The 13079-nt window shown below is 45.7% G+C and overlaps 1 protein-coding gene across 2 annotated transcripts in view; it reads left to right on the plus strand.

Annotated features, from left to right (window-relative positions):
- The window catches only part of LOC117233532, a 178487-nt gene that overhangs the window by 452 nt on the left and 164956 nt on the right, over positions 1-13079 (plus strand). For both annotated transcript variants that reach the window (XM_033493916.1, XM_033493914.1), the window contains exon 2: positions 2043-2096. In XM_033493916.1, coding sequence (XP_033349807.1) covers positions 2043-2096 — 54 coding nt within the window. The remainder of the gene's footprint in view (positions 1-2042; positions 2097-13079) is intronic.

A 13079-nucleotide genomic window follows, 5' to 3' on the forward strand; every position in this document is an offset into this window, starting at 1 on the left:
CGACGTTCCCCTACGTTATTAATAAATTGTTGTACGCGAAGCGACGTAAAATTTGTCTTCGAAAACCCTGGAGAAACTTCGCGAACCTAAATGAAACGTAAACTAAAAAAGGAACGAAATTTCTCTCCTACGGATCAGTGTTATTAATAAATTTTTTGCACGCAGGCCGGTACCAAATTTGTCTTCGCAAAAAGGGGTATACTTCGCAAGCACGAAGTACAGTCCTTAATCCCGGCGCGGCCTTAGTCGCGAATTTATGACTTAATATATCGGTATTCCGACGGGCCCCGACGTTGAAACACCAAGAAAACGAGTAATCGCGCAATTTCACTGTCGTGGTGCTCGCACGAAGCCACCCCATGCTGGGCGTCCGCTGAAGCGACCGGCTTCCAATCCGCTGGAGCGCGTGGACCGAGAAAAAAGTCACGGTCGGAAGTATGGAAAGCTCGGTAGCAGGTGCCCCGCTGCGAGGTTTTCTCATTTTCAACGTTTTGACGTGGCTCGACGTACCGGTCTACCAACGTGGAATAATACATACCGCTGACCAAAGACCAATTAAATCGATCCGTAACGACAGCTCGTTTCTGTTAGGTTATCGCACTGATTTAATTAGCGATTCGTCGATAGCTGCGCGTGTAAACGTTGTAAATTGTCCGATCATCATTGTTTCTATTTGGTTTCCTCTCATTTGCATTCGTGTTGCAGGTTGCTTTGCATTATTTCCTCGCGAGTGATTAATCGTTTTAATACTCGCGTATCTTATTAAAAACGAGCGCTTGGATTCTTTGGATTTTCGAGTCTTTGAAATTTAGAATCTTTGGATTTTTCTGGATCTCCGTTTTCTTCTCTTTCTCTCGCCTGACCTGATATTCCGCAACGAAAAATATCTTTCTGTCGCTACTGATCGTTAGAAATCGCATTTCTTCTATCGATTCATCGACGCGCTTGCAATCAAAAGAGTATCTGCTCGACCAGGGAAGTTGTATTAGTTAACCTTGTCAGATAGGTAGGTAGCTACCTTCTAGCTGGTCGTGCATGCTAAGTAGCTACTTCGTGGGTGGTGCTCCCGACTACCACCTACAGTTGCAGTCGCGGAGCACGTGGTATTCGTCGATCGATCGATCGATACGCGTTCCATCCCCGAGTGATTGGAATTGCTACCCCCTCTAGCGTGCTTCAGCTCGTCCGGCAGTGCGGCCCAAGGCTTCTTTGATTTCGATCTTCCGTTTAGCAAGTGCACGCCTGCTAAAGGTTCCTGTTCTGCTTTCTTACAAGTGTCGTTTTTTTCCTCTCTTTTAAAAATTGTCAAGATCTAAATCGGAAAATAGATAAAACGTGTAATATCGAATCGTAAAGATACAAATTTCTAGACAATCGTCCGTATTGAAAAAAATTACACAACATATACGTTGTGGGATTGACATAAAAATTAATATTCTCCGTCTATTAATCTGCGTACAAAATCTATTACAACTGCCATTTAGCAATACGATGATTCCTGTTATCCCTTTAACCTATCACCATTATGATAATTAACCTCTGTTTTCTAAGCTTTCTCTTCTCAAACAGGATTGTTCCTACTTATCTCGATAAAAATCTAACTTTTACCATAGGATCGGTTCTCGTAACGAACCTCACGATGTTACAACATCATTCGATATATGTATAATTAAAAAGCATTATAATCCCCAGCCATTCGATGCAACAGCACAACATCCGCACAATACCAACCATTAACATACATTCACGTTACCATACACATTCACGTTACCATACGCTCGACATTGTTGAACAATGAAACGTAGATCCCACGAATCTCGATCGAATCTCCACGATCGATTTGATTAAAATCTCTCCATTGAGCTCATGCGAGTCCTTGGAATCGACATCTAGGGCGGTCTCTTTAATGACAGTCGAGGGAAAGGGTTACGCCGTGGGTGGTGCCTTGCATCTGCATTTGTTCGATTCTGCCGTTTATCCGTCTGCGTTTAACCCGCTATCGATTCCTCCATCTGACGATCTATCTTTCGTTTTTGTTCCAGGTTCGGAGAAGAATGGATTTCCTGATGCCGGTGCTTCATTCGCGTGCCAATTTGGTGAGCTATCAAACAACTTTTGTTCGCCTTTCTGTCTATCATTTTTTTTTTCGTTCTGATTTATCGATTTACCGTCCATGGCAATTGAATTAGGATCGTTAAAAATTTTTACATCGACAACGAGACAAATTTTATGTTTCAATCGTCGCTGGCTTTAGAATTAACTTGTTTTAATTTTACTACGCCTGTTTGCAATATCGGTACTTTTCTCGCGTTCGTTCAACCACGAAACGATATTCGTTGGTCGTTTAATTTACCATCTTCGCTGTTTAACTTACCAACTCGCATTAACTTATTAACCTGTTAATTTAGATATTTAACTATGGCGATATTATTGGTTAAATTGTCTTAACGATACGATGATCAGTTTTTGAGCAATTCCGTGCGTCTTATTAGCAACGTATAGTTTCTTATATATTTTTCTAAGACTGCTTTCCGTGATTACGGATAATCAACTGTGCAATGATCTTTTTACAATTGATCATAAGAAGTGGAATTTATGCGAAATCTGGTCGAATAACGAAAATGATGAAGGTAAATGAGCGCGAGGATGGTTTTGCTAAAATTGGAAATATCAAGCGAACATAAAATGCCGTTTATAATGACAGGATGTTATAATGGAAGGTTAAGCGTTGTTTGTTAGTAGACCGTCGATGATTTTGCAAATAAAATACGTAGATATATCCGAGAAGTTCGCGATGGTAAAACTATATATTAAATATTTTTGTTCCTCCATTTGCAAGGCAAAAGTTAGTTCGTTTTATTCCGCGTGTCATTTCCTTCTTGCATCGTATGCAAATTCGAAATTGCTTTATTTTTCCTAAAAACAAATTTTATATCAATTTGTTTCGGGTTCGCTTCGATTCAAAGATTTTTCTCTTCCTCCAATATTAATTCCCCTTAATTTTCTTGTTAATTTTTCTTTTTCGTTATAAAATCTGACACAGAGTATCGCGTTACAAGGATTCTCTTAGAATTCACAATTTCAATTTTCTTTTCATTTTATTAGCATCGCAGTTATTAAAGTAATAGTGCCAATATCGGAGGAAAAAGTTTCGAAATCATCGTCTTCTTCGAAGCTATTAATTTGCACGACCATCTGCAATCAGCCGAAATTAGGTGAACCTGCAATCAACCTACACCGTCTTCCACACCTGCCTCTCTGTCTATCGCCATTCCGATTCTCCCTACACCAAAATCATCGGTCCACGAGTCGCAAAAAACTACATCACCGCAGAACAAGGCACGTTTTCAAGGTGGCAGCATCGTCACGATCAAAGAATCACTTTGAAACAGTGAAACACGCTGTTTCTGGAGTCGATCGCGCGTAACGGAGACACGTATCCGAAATAAAACGGACCAGATATTTCGTTGGACCACGGTATATCGATCTTCAGAACGTGGTCGTGGTCGATGCGTAACGAAACGATTAGGGTCTAGCGATTATTCGTGGTCCTATGTCGCAGTTAACCGGTCGTAGAAGTAATAACGGCCGGCAATCTGGTCCAGCAATCGATGAGTACGTGTTTATGTAAATTGAACGAGCCACGACACGAACCACGCGAGCAACTTTTCCTATACGCCCGGGACCTGGGCCGGTCGAGGGTTGGAATGCTTTGTTATCTCACGAGGAAGACGATATGTCCCCTCTGCACGCGAGGACTCCTCGCTTGCTTGCTCCTGCGAATGACGAATTTCGTGTTGGAAGGAGTTTCGGATCTCGTTCGAAGCAGTTGTGGATGTTTTAATTCAGCCAGAGTCGTTTGACGTGATAAATTAGCGCGACACATTAGCGTGTAGATTTTTAATAGTTGTACGATTTTCCGAATCTCTCGAAACTCTCGAAAATCTCACTCTTGGTCCATGCTACGATCGAACTTTTACATTATTTTCTATCGAGTCGGATGTTCGAAGCTCTGAACCGTTCAAATTTCTCTCCTTATCTGCTAGGAAGTCCGAAGAGGACAGAGATTGAGCGATAAACCATCGGTTTATGCGTTCTCCGGACAGCGATCGTGCAAAGTGAAAAAAGAAGCATCGTTTCAATGTAACCGAGTAGCTGACACAATCTCCGGCAGTTGTAACTCTTCTTGATCGACGATTATCCGCGGTAAATTGCACCGTCTCCGTTCGAAGGTACGTCGGATCGTGGCCGTGGCTCCGCGAGGCAGATGTAAAGCAGAATAATTGTAGTCATTACTTTGTTAAACAGGGTATCGCCACCGTTCGCTTCTTACTCGCCTTCCTTTCCGCGCTCTTTCCTCCTGTTCATCCTCCGCCCTGTTCACGCTGACGTACGCGCGACGCTATAAAATTTTTAGTACGCCCTGAGCGGCGTTATTGGCGCGTTCACACACGCGCGTCCCTCGCCTCGACGCCTCGACGTCGTTAACGACGCGAAATTGCGCCAGTGTAGCGTTTGTTTGCCGTAGTCGGCCACCATTCGCCACCGGTCGAACGTCCACGTTTAACCAGAACGAATTGCAACGACCGTTCGCGATAATGACAGGTATGCTAGGGAGAACGTCCTCGTAGACAGTATCTTGGTCGTGGTAGATTTTTTTCTTTTCTCCTTTCGATTCTTCCTTTTCTCCCTTTTTCATTTTCCTCGTCGTAAATGGTTCCTCGAGGGCATAGTTGCATCCAGATTTATCGGCGAGTTCCTCGGTGTCCGATTTATGGAAAGTCCATAGAAGAGAACGTCCGGTGTCGCCTGGTACCAGAGCCAAGTTATCGATAGTCCCGCCGATGGCTGTAACTTTTTGGCGTCACGGAACATCGATGCCGGAGACGGTGTAATTTATGAAAGTGGCGGTTGGGTGCGCACAGCCGATTTATTGGAAGTCGTTGCATAGAACGGTGGCGGCGTTCGCGGTTCAATGATCGAATAGGCGGTTCCGCGCAGATAATCGCTACAGAGGATGCGAATGAAATTGGTCGTTGCCTTGTGTTTGCGTAGTTTGCGGTCAATGGGAATAGTTGCGGGAAAAGGGACGTTCGTGGTCAGGAAAATAGAGAGACCGGAGGAAGCTGCTCGAACGAGTGCCTTGTCCTTTGATCCTTTTTCAAATTTATTCCCATCTCTGGATCAATTGGTAGAATTATCGATTAATATCCGTTAGGATTCCACAAGAATAGCGTTTGTTAAAAATACTTGATAAATTCTGGAAACTTATTGGGAAGTAATACTTTGATATCTTCGGTATGCCAAAAATTAATGATATAAGAAGACAATATAATTTTTAGGATCGGTCGACCGTGTACGGAATTTAAAAACTGCTTTCTCGTAGAAGATGAAGAACGTATACTCTTCGTTTTCTACGATATAGCAGCGAACACGGTAAAAGTGCGAAGATATTTAAAAGTGGAGGAATAGCGGATCCCCACCAGAGTCGGTAGAATCCAGTTCACAAAGTCAACGTGGCCGCGTTCTACCGGTCGGCGAGGTCGTACGCAGAGTTCGTCGTAACCGTACCAGACGCAATGGAATAGCATGGTCGTTCGTCGAATGGGAGCCGCCAGAGGCCGATCAATTATGCCGGTCGATTCCAGGCCACGAAATGTCAAGGCTCCACCTCGATGGAATTCTAAGCCAGCCTCATCCTCGCCGCTCAGTCTCGAACCTGATACGTGCGTGCTCGTGACACGAGCGTCATTGATAATGATGCGCTTGCCGTTCCTTCACGGGAATATCGATTCGATCAGCTTCTTTTGTAACGAGCCTACGCGATAGTATCGTAATCGAGAAGGTGGAGCACAGCTGTGTGCAAGAGTTTAAGAATTTCGTCATTGATTCCATATCGATATTAGACGAAGCGTTTTATCCTACAGAAAAGTTTTACGAAGATAAAGTTTGACGAAGTATACCGATAAAATCTTCAAAGCGGATGATTTATTCGCGTTACTTCACTGTTCAAAGAAGAAATTGCGTATTTAAAAGACTGACATTTTAGCATTTTTACGTCGTCGGTAGAATTCGAGGAATTATTTCAAATAATCGCGGCAGTTTATTTTAATTTCTACCTCCACTATATTCCTACTAAGAGCAAGGTACACGTATTACTTCATCAAAGATTATTCTCGGCTAAGTATCGCAAAATTAAATAAGCGCGCATGGCTCATCACCGAGTCGCCGACCAAATTCCAAGGCAAAGTGGTTACCCACCAGCTTCCCGTTCCCAATTTTAAAACGGTCGATCGTCGCGCGAACTCCATCAAAATTTTAATTTACCGCCGGTCGTACCTTAACCACGGTCTCCCAAATTAACCGTCGAGTATCGGGAGGCTTCTGGAAACGAGCTTCTTGGCTCGAGCGAACTCGAATGGGAAGCTCTCTCGCGTAAGAGGCAGTTGGCGCGAATAACGCCGCGTCCCGGCGTCACGTCCGGAGCGATGATGCTCGCTATACGGCGGAAAGGCGAGGCCAGATGTAAGTACTCGCACGTACGCACACGCGTGTGCCAAAGTATAATAAACATAATCGCGGTAGCACGATGAGAGGAGGCCTTGGCCGTCTCCCTTCGGTCGTGGCCGGCACGCCCACCGCTACTACCATCGTGCCGTGCAAAGAGAAAATACTGGCGTGGCAATCAACGGTTTTACACCTGAGCATCTACACGTAGGTCGGAGGCGGCCGAAGAAGCGAGCCAGAGGTTAAAGAAAGGATGGAGAAAGAGACCCGATAACTTCTCTTCTCTCCACCTCTTTCTTCTCCTCTTTTCCTTCTTCTCCTCTTCCTGCCTCTTCCTTCTGCTCTTGTCCCTCCTTTTCTTCTTCTTCTTCTGCTACTTCTTCTTCTCCTTCTTCTTCTTCTTCTTCTTCTGATGCCGATGCCGATGCTGCCGTTGTTGCTTCTGATCCCGAGCGAACGAGCAACTTGCCTCGCTTGGACTTGTGCATCGGCTCGATAGGGCCGAGCACGATGCACGCCGACCTACCCTGAAGGATTATCGACAAAGCATCTCTCGATACGCTCCCGTTGCCTCGACTGCTCCCGTTGCACGTCCTGGATCGATCCTGGCTCCGGTGTCCTGAACCTCGCTGCTCCGAGTTAACGGCTCGGTTCCCTTATCTGCTGTTGCTCAACAGATCCGATGATCGATTTCGATCGAACGTTTGACGCTATACGTTCGAACTTCGCACCTTAGGCGAGGCTTGCTTTTTACAAGCTTTGAGTCGGATTCGATCCGAGTTTGGAAGACGAGATGGATTCGAACGTTGCGAGTAACACGAAGTGAGAGAACGTTCTTTTTCTTTTTTAATTATTTCGCTACGTATCGGAAAGCGGTTGATATTCGATACGGTTGAGAAGCTTAGAAGAGACATCGTATCTCGAGCGTGTCGGTGGTCAAAAATCGAAGATTCGTGCGACAGAAAGAAGCGAGATACGATAGATCTCGCGGACAAAGAAGCCGTGCGTATCCTTCGAGATGTATCGAGATGTATCGATGATTATCGTTCGAGCGGAAGCGATCTTTCTTTTCGCGCGGTCACGTCGACCGGGTTGACAAGCTCGCGATCGAATTTCTACGGCATTCCAAGGGACAGTTTCTGTAACGTAGAACAATTTCCAGCTCGATATTAGACGCGTAATATCCAGAGTGAACTTTGCGAGTGAGTCCGCATTAACAACTAGAATGTTGATACTTTCTATTCTACGACTTTCTAAATGCTTTAAATGTTTTATCCGATGCGTTTATAACGAAAAATGAATTTCATTCGTATTCTCGTTAAAGCACATCACCGTGTGTATCCATAAAAACTGAGAAATTTATAATCAAGTCTTCCAGGCAAATTCGAATGGTATATATCGTTTTCTCTATTCATTTAGTTCCTGATAAAAACAGAAAAAAAACAGACGTGTACCAATCTTCCATTGAGCCCTTAGATTAATCTACGTTTAATCTTCGATCTAAATCGAATTCCAGTAACGATCTAAAACTCATATTCCAATTACTCGTCTAATATCCATCGTCGTTGGATACGCGCTTCCGTGATCCTTTTTCCTCCTCCTCCTCCTCCTCCTCCTTCTTCTTCTTCTTCTTCTTCTTCTTCTTCTTCTTCTCCTCTCGATACGTTCCTCGAACGTGCCCTTTCGACAGGGAGATGCAGATCCGCCGAGAAAGTTGTTCGGGTCGCGGTTATTTGATCAGAGACTCGTACGAACGAGTCGTTAGCTCGTACGTGCCAAGATCGAGATTCGCCGGTGTGGACACCAACACCGGTGCACGTGCTCCCGTATCATCGACATACGTGACTCCATCGCTGCGGCCAAGGTATATATTCCCTTCGATATATAGGGTGGGGTAATAACCATTGCCACTTGAAATAACTCGCTCGAATGGCGTTCGAGGGACGAGCTGAATGATATTCGGCCCGCGGTGCTCGCTGATACCGATTTGCATGAATGGGAATTTTTTTCGCGTGATTTACGACGCGACAAAGTAATTGGCGATCGTTCGCGTGCAATGCTGCTCGAAGCTTTTATTATTTTCCGAGGATTTGTGGCAGTTACACGCTCGCGATAATCGTAGACTCGAACGTAGCTTTCGTTGAAACCGAGATCGAGCGAAGCTCTTGGAACTTGTTTAAATTATTTATTTCATTCGAAGGAGATTACACCGACACATAGAGCGTTTCGCCGTTTAGAATGAAGCATTTTGCTCGTCGTAAACCGAACAGGTAACCGAGTACATAATCTCTACAACGAATTAAACAACTCGAGAAGACAGGAAATAATTGGCAAAGAAAGCGAGAAAGAAGTACGCGATATTCGTCGATATGCGGAATATCGAATATCTTCAAACTTCCTTCGAAACGTCGTGGCAATTCCAAAAAGAACGAAACCAAAAACCCTGTTCGAAATGACACACCTCTAATAGCCCCTTGTCTTGTACCTGAAGACACCCTACGCAATCCGGACTCCAGGGGCAATAATCTCGTACGACAACGACGGAGCGAGTTATATTGCAAGTGGCAGCGGCTATTTTCTCCTGCTACATACAAGTGTGCCAATATACTCGAAGATTTCTTGCCCCTTCCCCTCGTAGAGGTGGAAGATATACGCGCGTTTGGCAGAAGCGAATACACGAAGGGGGGTTCAGCTGTTACGAGGCATCGGGAGCATAAGTCTATACTTATGGGCTAGGTGGTAGATATGGAGCGGTCGATAATGATCCAATATACTGGTACATCCTCGCGAAGTAATTACAATGATGAGCGAACCGCTACCATCGGGCTGGCACTCGGCTCCTTCGGAGGCTAGGCGTTGGATCCGAGCACTCCTTCTCGTCCACCTCCTTTCCCCTCGCGGGTCTTCCTGTTTTTCTTGTTACTGCCCCTCGCTCTCCTTTCGCCTGTTCCACCACCACCGCCACCTCCTCCTCCGTCTCTTCCACTTTATCTTGTTTCGTTCGCCTCCGCACTCTTTCTCCTACCGAGCGGCGGCCTCTCCGGTGTTGCGCACCGCAACAAGAGCAAACATCCACCACGGGGTCGTCACGGGGCCACGGAGTCACGGTGGATGGATCCTCGGAGCTGTTTCTCGATCCCCCGGAATTATCACGGGGCCACCATGGGGGTTCAACCGGCCGGAAGTGCGTCATCAGCGGTGTACGTGCTCGCCGCTAACGATCCTCGCGCAGCCAGCGCTCCTTTGTTCTTATGGATTCCTACGGCGTGCCCTTTGTCATTCGCTTTCTGCTGCTTTAATTATCGTCAATGCGGACGATTGGGAGAATAGGAAGAACCAAGGTTCGATGGATGGTGGAGCGAGGCTCGTCGTAATTGATTCGCCACGAAGAAACATTCAAAGAAGTTTGCGATTGTTTTTGAATCGTTTTGGAAACAGAGATCCGTTGCTATAGTTTTGGATTCTTAAGATGTTGCAGAAAGTAAGTCATCCTGCGGATTTTTATTAGGAGACGAGTTTAGAACAGCAGAGTTCTCGCGTGTGATTTCTATTTAGAGTAGAGGTCGTTCATCGCATCATCAATAAGAAAGCCACTCATCCACTGTCAATTACACGCTTCTTGCAACGATATTGCGTCGATCAACCTCGATCGTGGCAATTGTGTAAAGTCAAGCCTCGACTAACCTTGTCAAACACGCGCTTTCTCGTTCGAAGTTCGACCTCTAAAGTCAATTTTCTCAAAAAATTCCGTGTCAAATCGGAGGAAGCTATCCAGACCTCGGAACCCAAATATCAAGTCGCGTAGGTGGTCAGCCAGAGGAAAAAAATTCGCGGGATCCACGTCAGAAACTTGGAGCAAGACGATAGGAAGCGCGAAACGTTCGCTCTGGCGAAGGTTCATTCATCGATTTTTTGTCCTGAAGAACCTGCTGCGAGCTAGATCACTCCGCTCGCCAGGAGCTGAATAGAGGCGATGCGAAGTGTCTGATTAAGGTTACGTTTTTTCCCTCTCTCTCTCTCTCTCTCTCTCCCTCTGCCCTTCTCCCTCTTCCTTTTTCCTTTTATTTCTTTTCAGTTTCTTTTATCAGAGAGCGTCCAGCGGCCCGTCACGAGCCGACGACCTCGCCCTCTTCGCTTCCTTTCCGGTCGACTCGATTATGAGCGAATATGGCTATCAAAGTGAACAGCCTCGCCTCGCGTAGCATCGACATCCTGGGCTGGGCGCTATCTCGGGCGCATTCTTTTGCATAATCGATCGGTGATCGGATCGGTAGGCGGCTAGCAGCGCCGGCAATTATCTTCTTGTCGTGAGGTAGCGAAATTTCTTTCAGACCAGAGTCTCGCAGGAGGAAGATCGTTTCGACGTACAGCGACGATTCACGCGAATACGTTTAGCCGCGATCGAGATTGCTCCCGATGCTTCCAAGGGGATTTCAGTCTCGCTCGCACGATGAATAATCGAAGTTTGCGTAAGAAGCTTTTTGTCTAACGCGTGAAGCGCGAGTCGAATCTCATTTCTCGACAATATCGACGTTGGGTCGGTTCTCTTTCCATCGACGAATATATCTTCCCGTGCATAGCTTTCGCTTTCTCAGTCACGACGCGAGACCGATCGTTCTTTGTCAACCTCTGTGCCAATTAATTCTTGATCGACTATTTAATTGTTAGAGAAACGTTGGTCACAGATCGTGCAAACACTTTACAAAGTGTTGCAGTCGATGGTGTCGTTCTCAGAGTACGATAACGTAAGAAATCCACAAGGGTTGAAATTTCGCTGACGACAGCCAACAGGAGTCGATCTTCGTACGGTCGGTCGATGTAGCCATAAATACGACATCACGACAAAAGTGACGGTTGCGACGCCACTGTGACCGTGCATCCTCGCGCAGAAGAGCACGCATAACGTAGAGATGCAACGCTCGAGAGCTCCGGATCGCCGAGGGCGCGCTTCTCTCCGCAAGAAGCGGAGGTGAAGGGGGCACGCCAGCGACCACGAAGAGGGGCCTGAAGAGAGCTAGGGGAAGAGGTCGACCGGGATAAACATCTGAGCCCCGCCCGGCACCCGAGGCGCAGCCTTTTGTTGCTCCTCTTCATCGTTTCTCTTCTCCTACTTCTTCCTACATCGTTGCTTCTTTCTTCTACCTCTTCTCCACTTCTGGTGGAACTTTCTGCCTCTGCTTCTTCTTCGTCGTCTTCCTCGTCTTCTTCTATGGTCGCGTCTTGTTGTTCTTCCTTCTCTTCCATCGTAACGCTGCCATTATCGATCACCGATGAGGCTTCGCCAGCGTGTCGATATGTAGCATTTCACACGTCCCGTGCATTTTATGGCGTTCCGCCTCTATCTGGTTTCCTTAATTGTATTTCGTTTCTAACGCTTGATTCGAGCTTGATTAACATTCCGTCTTGACTCGTCGAGAGTTGACCTTTGCCTGATGGGAGCTTGAGCGATCGTGAGAGATCTTTTCAGGGCATTATTCGATTCTCTTCTTTTTGCTCGCGTCGCTTCTTTGCAGCAGTTTAGCATTTCTCGGGATTTGATGGTTGCAGGTTTTAAACGACCAGAATCGAGGATATCCTGCGTAACTTTAATCACACGAATCGTGGTCTTGGAAGAAATTGACGTTGCGGAGGATCGTAATCGAATTTTCTATTAACTGTAAGTCGGTTAAAATTTTCGCCTGAAATCCCTCAATGATTCAGGATATACACTTGGAATTTCTTTTATATTTTTGGGAAAAGCGAACGACAAGTGAACATCGAGTTTTCATCAGTGTCTATCTAAATTCCTAATATTCGTCAAGGTTTTTATAACGTTTAGGAATTTGTATTAACTGCTCAAGATTACCTATTGCTACATGTTGGATGGGGATCTTTAATAGCTTGTAACCACCCACTATGAAGAAAACGAAAACGTAACTTCCATTAAGCTAAAATTACACCCTCCGTTGAAAGCGAACGCCTCGATTAACCCGTTAGGGGCGAAGCAATCAAATAATCCGTAAAAGTTGCGTAATAGTAAAACGTTATTATGTTTCTGCAAAATTCGAGGTGTTCGGCGAGAGAAGAAAATTAGAAATCCGTTTCCATTGGTCCTCGTTTATCCTAAACTTCCTCCCAAACTTACCTGTCATTTCCTCCTCCTTTCTTTTCAACCTTCCAACTTTTATTTCTCCGAGGCGTCGACGTTCCCTCTTCTCGCTTCTCGAGTGTAGCAACCCTGATCGAATCGCTCCCCACTTAAAAGCGAAACTACACCATCTACCTGGAACATCTCGAAACGCCGAACAATTCATCCCGTCCGACTAAATTAGAAATCCATCAGAAAACGCTTTTCACCCGAGCAACCTTTCATCTTATTCAACGAAAGGAACGAGGCTAACGTTTATCGGCCTCGACCCGTAATTCCCCGTCCAGTCGATCGCCGCGGGATTCGGTCCGATAACGAGCCTTCCCGATTAAAGTTTATTGCCTGGCCGGTGTATCAGATAAGAGCTTCCGTGTTTCTTGTCCAGGGATGACGCGGGGTGAAAGGATCTCGCAAAGACTACGGTTTCTCGCGACCTAGACCTCGA

The sequence above is a fragment of the Bombus vosnesenskii genome, unplaced genomic scaffold, assembly GCF_011952255.1.
Source record: "Bombus vosnesenskii isolate JDL3184/JDL3185 unplaced genomic scaffold, Bvos_JDL3184-5_v1.1 scf7180000013297, whole genome shotgun sequence".
Lineage (NCBI taxonomy): Eukaryota > Metazoa > Arthropoda > Insecta > Hymenoptera > Apidae > Bombus > Bombus vosnesenskii.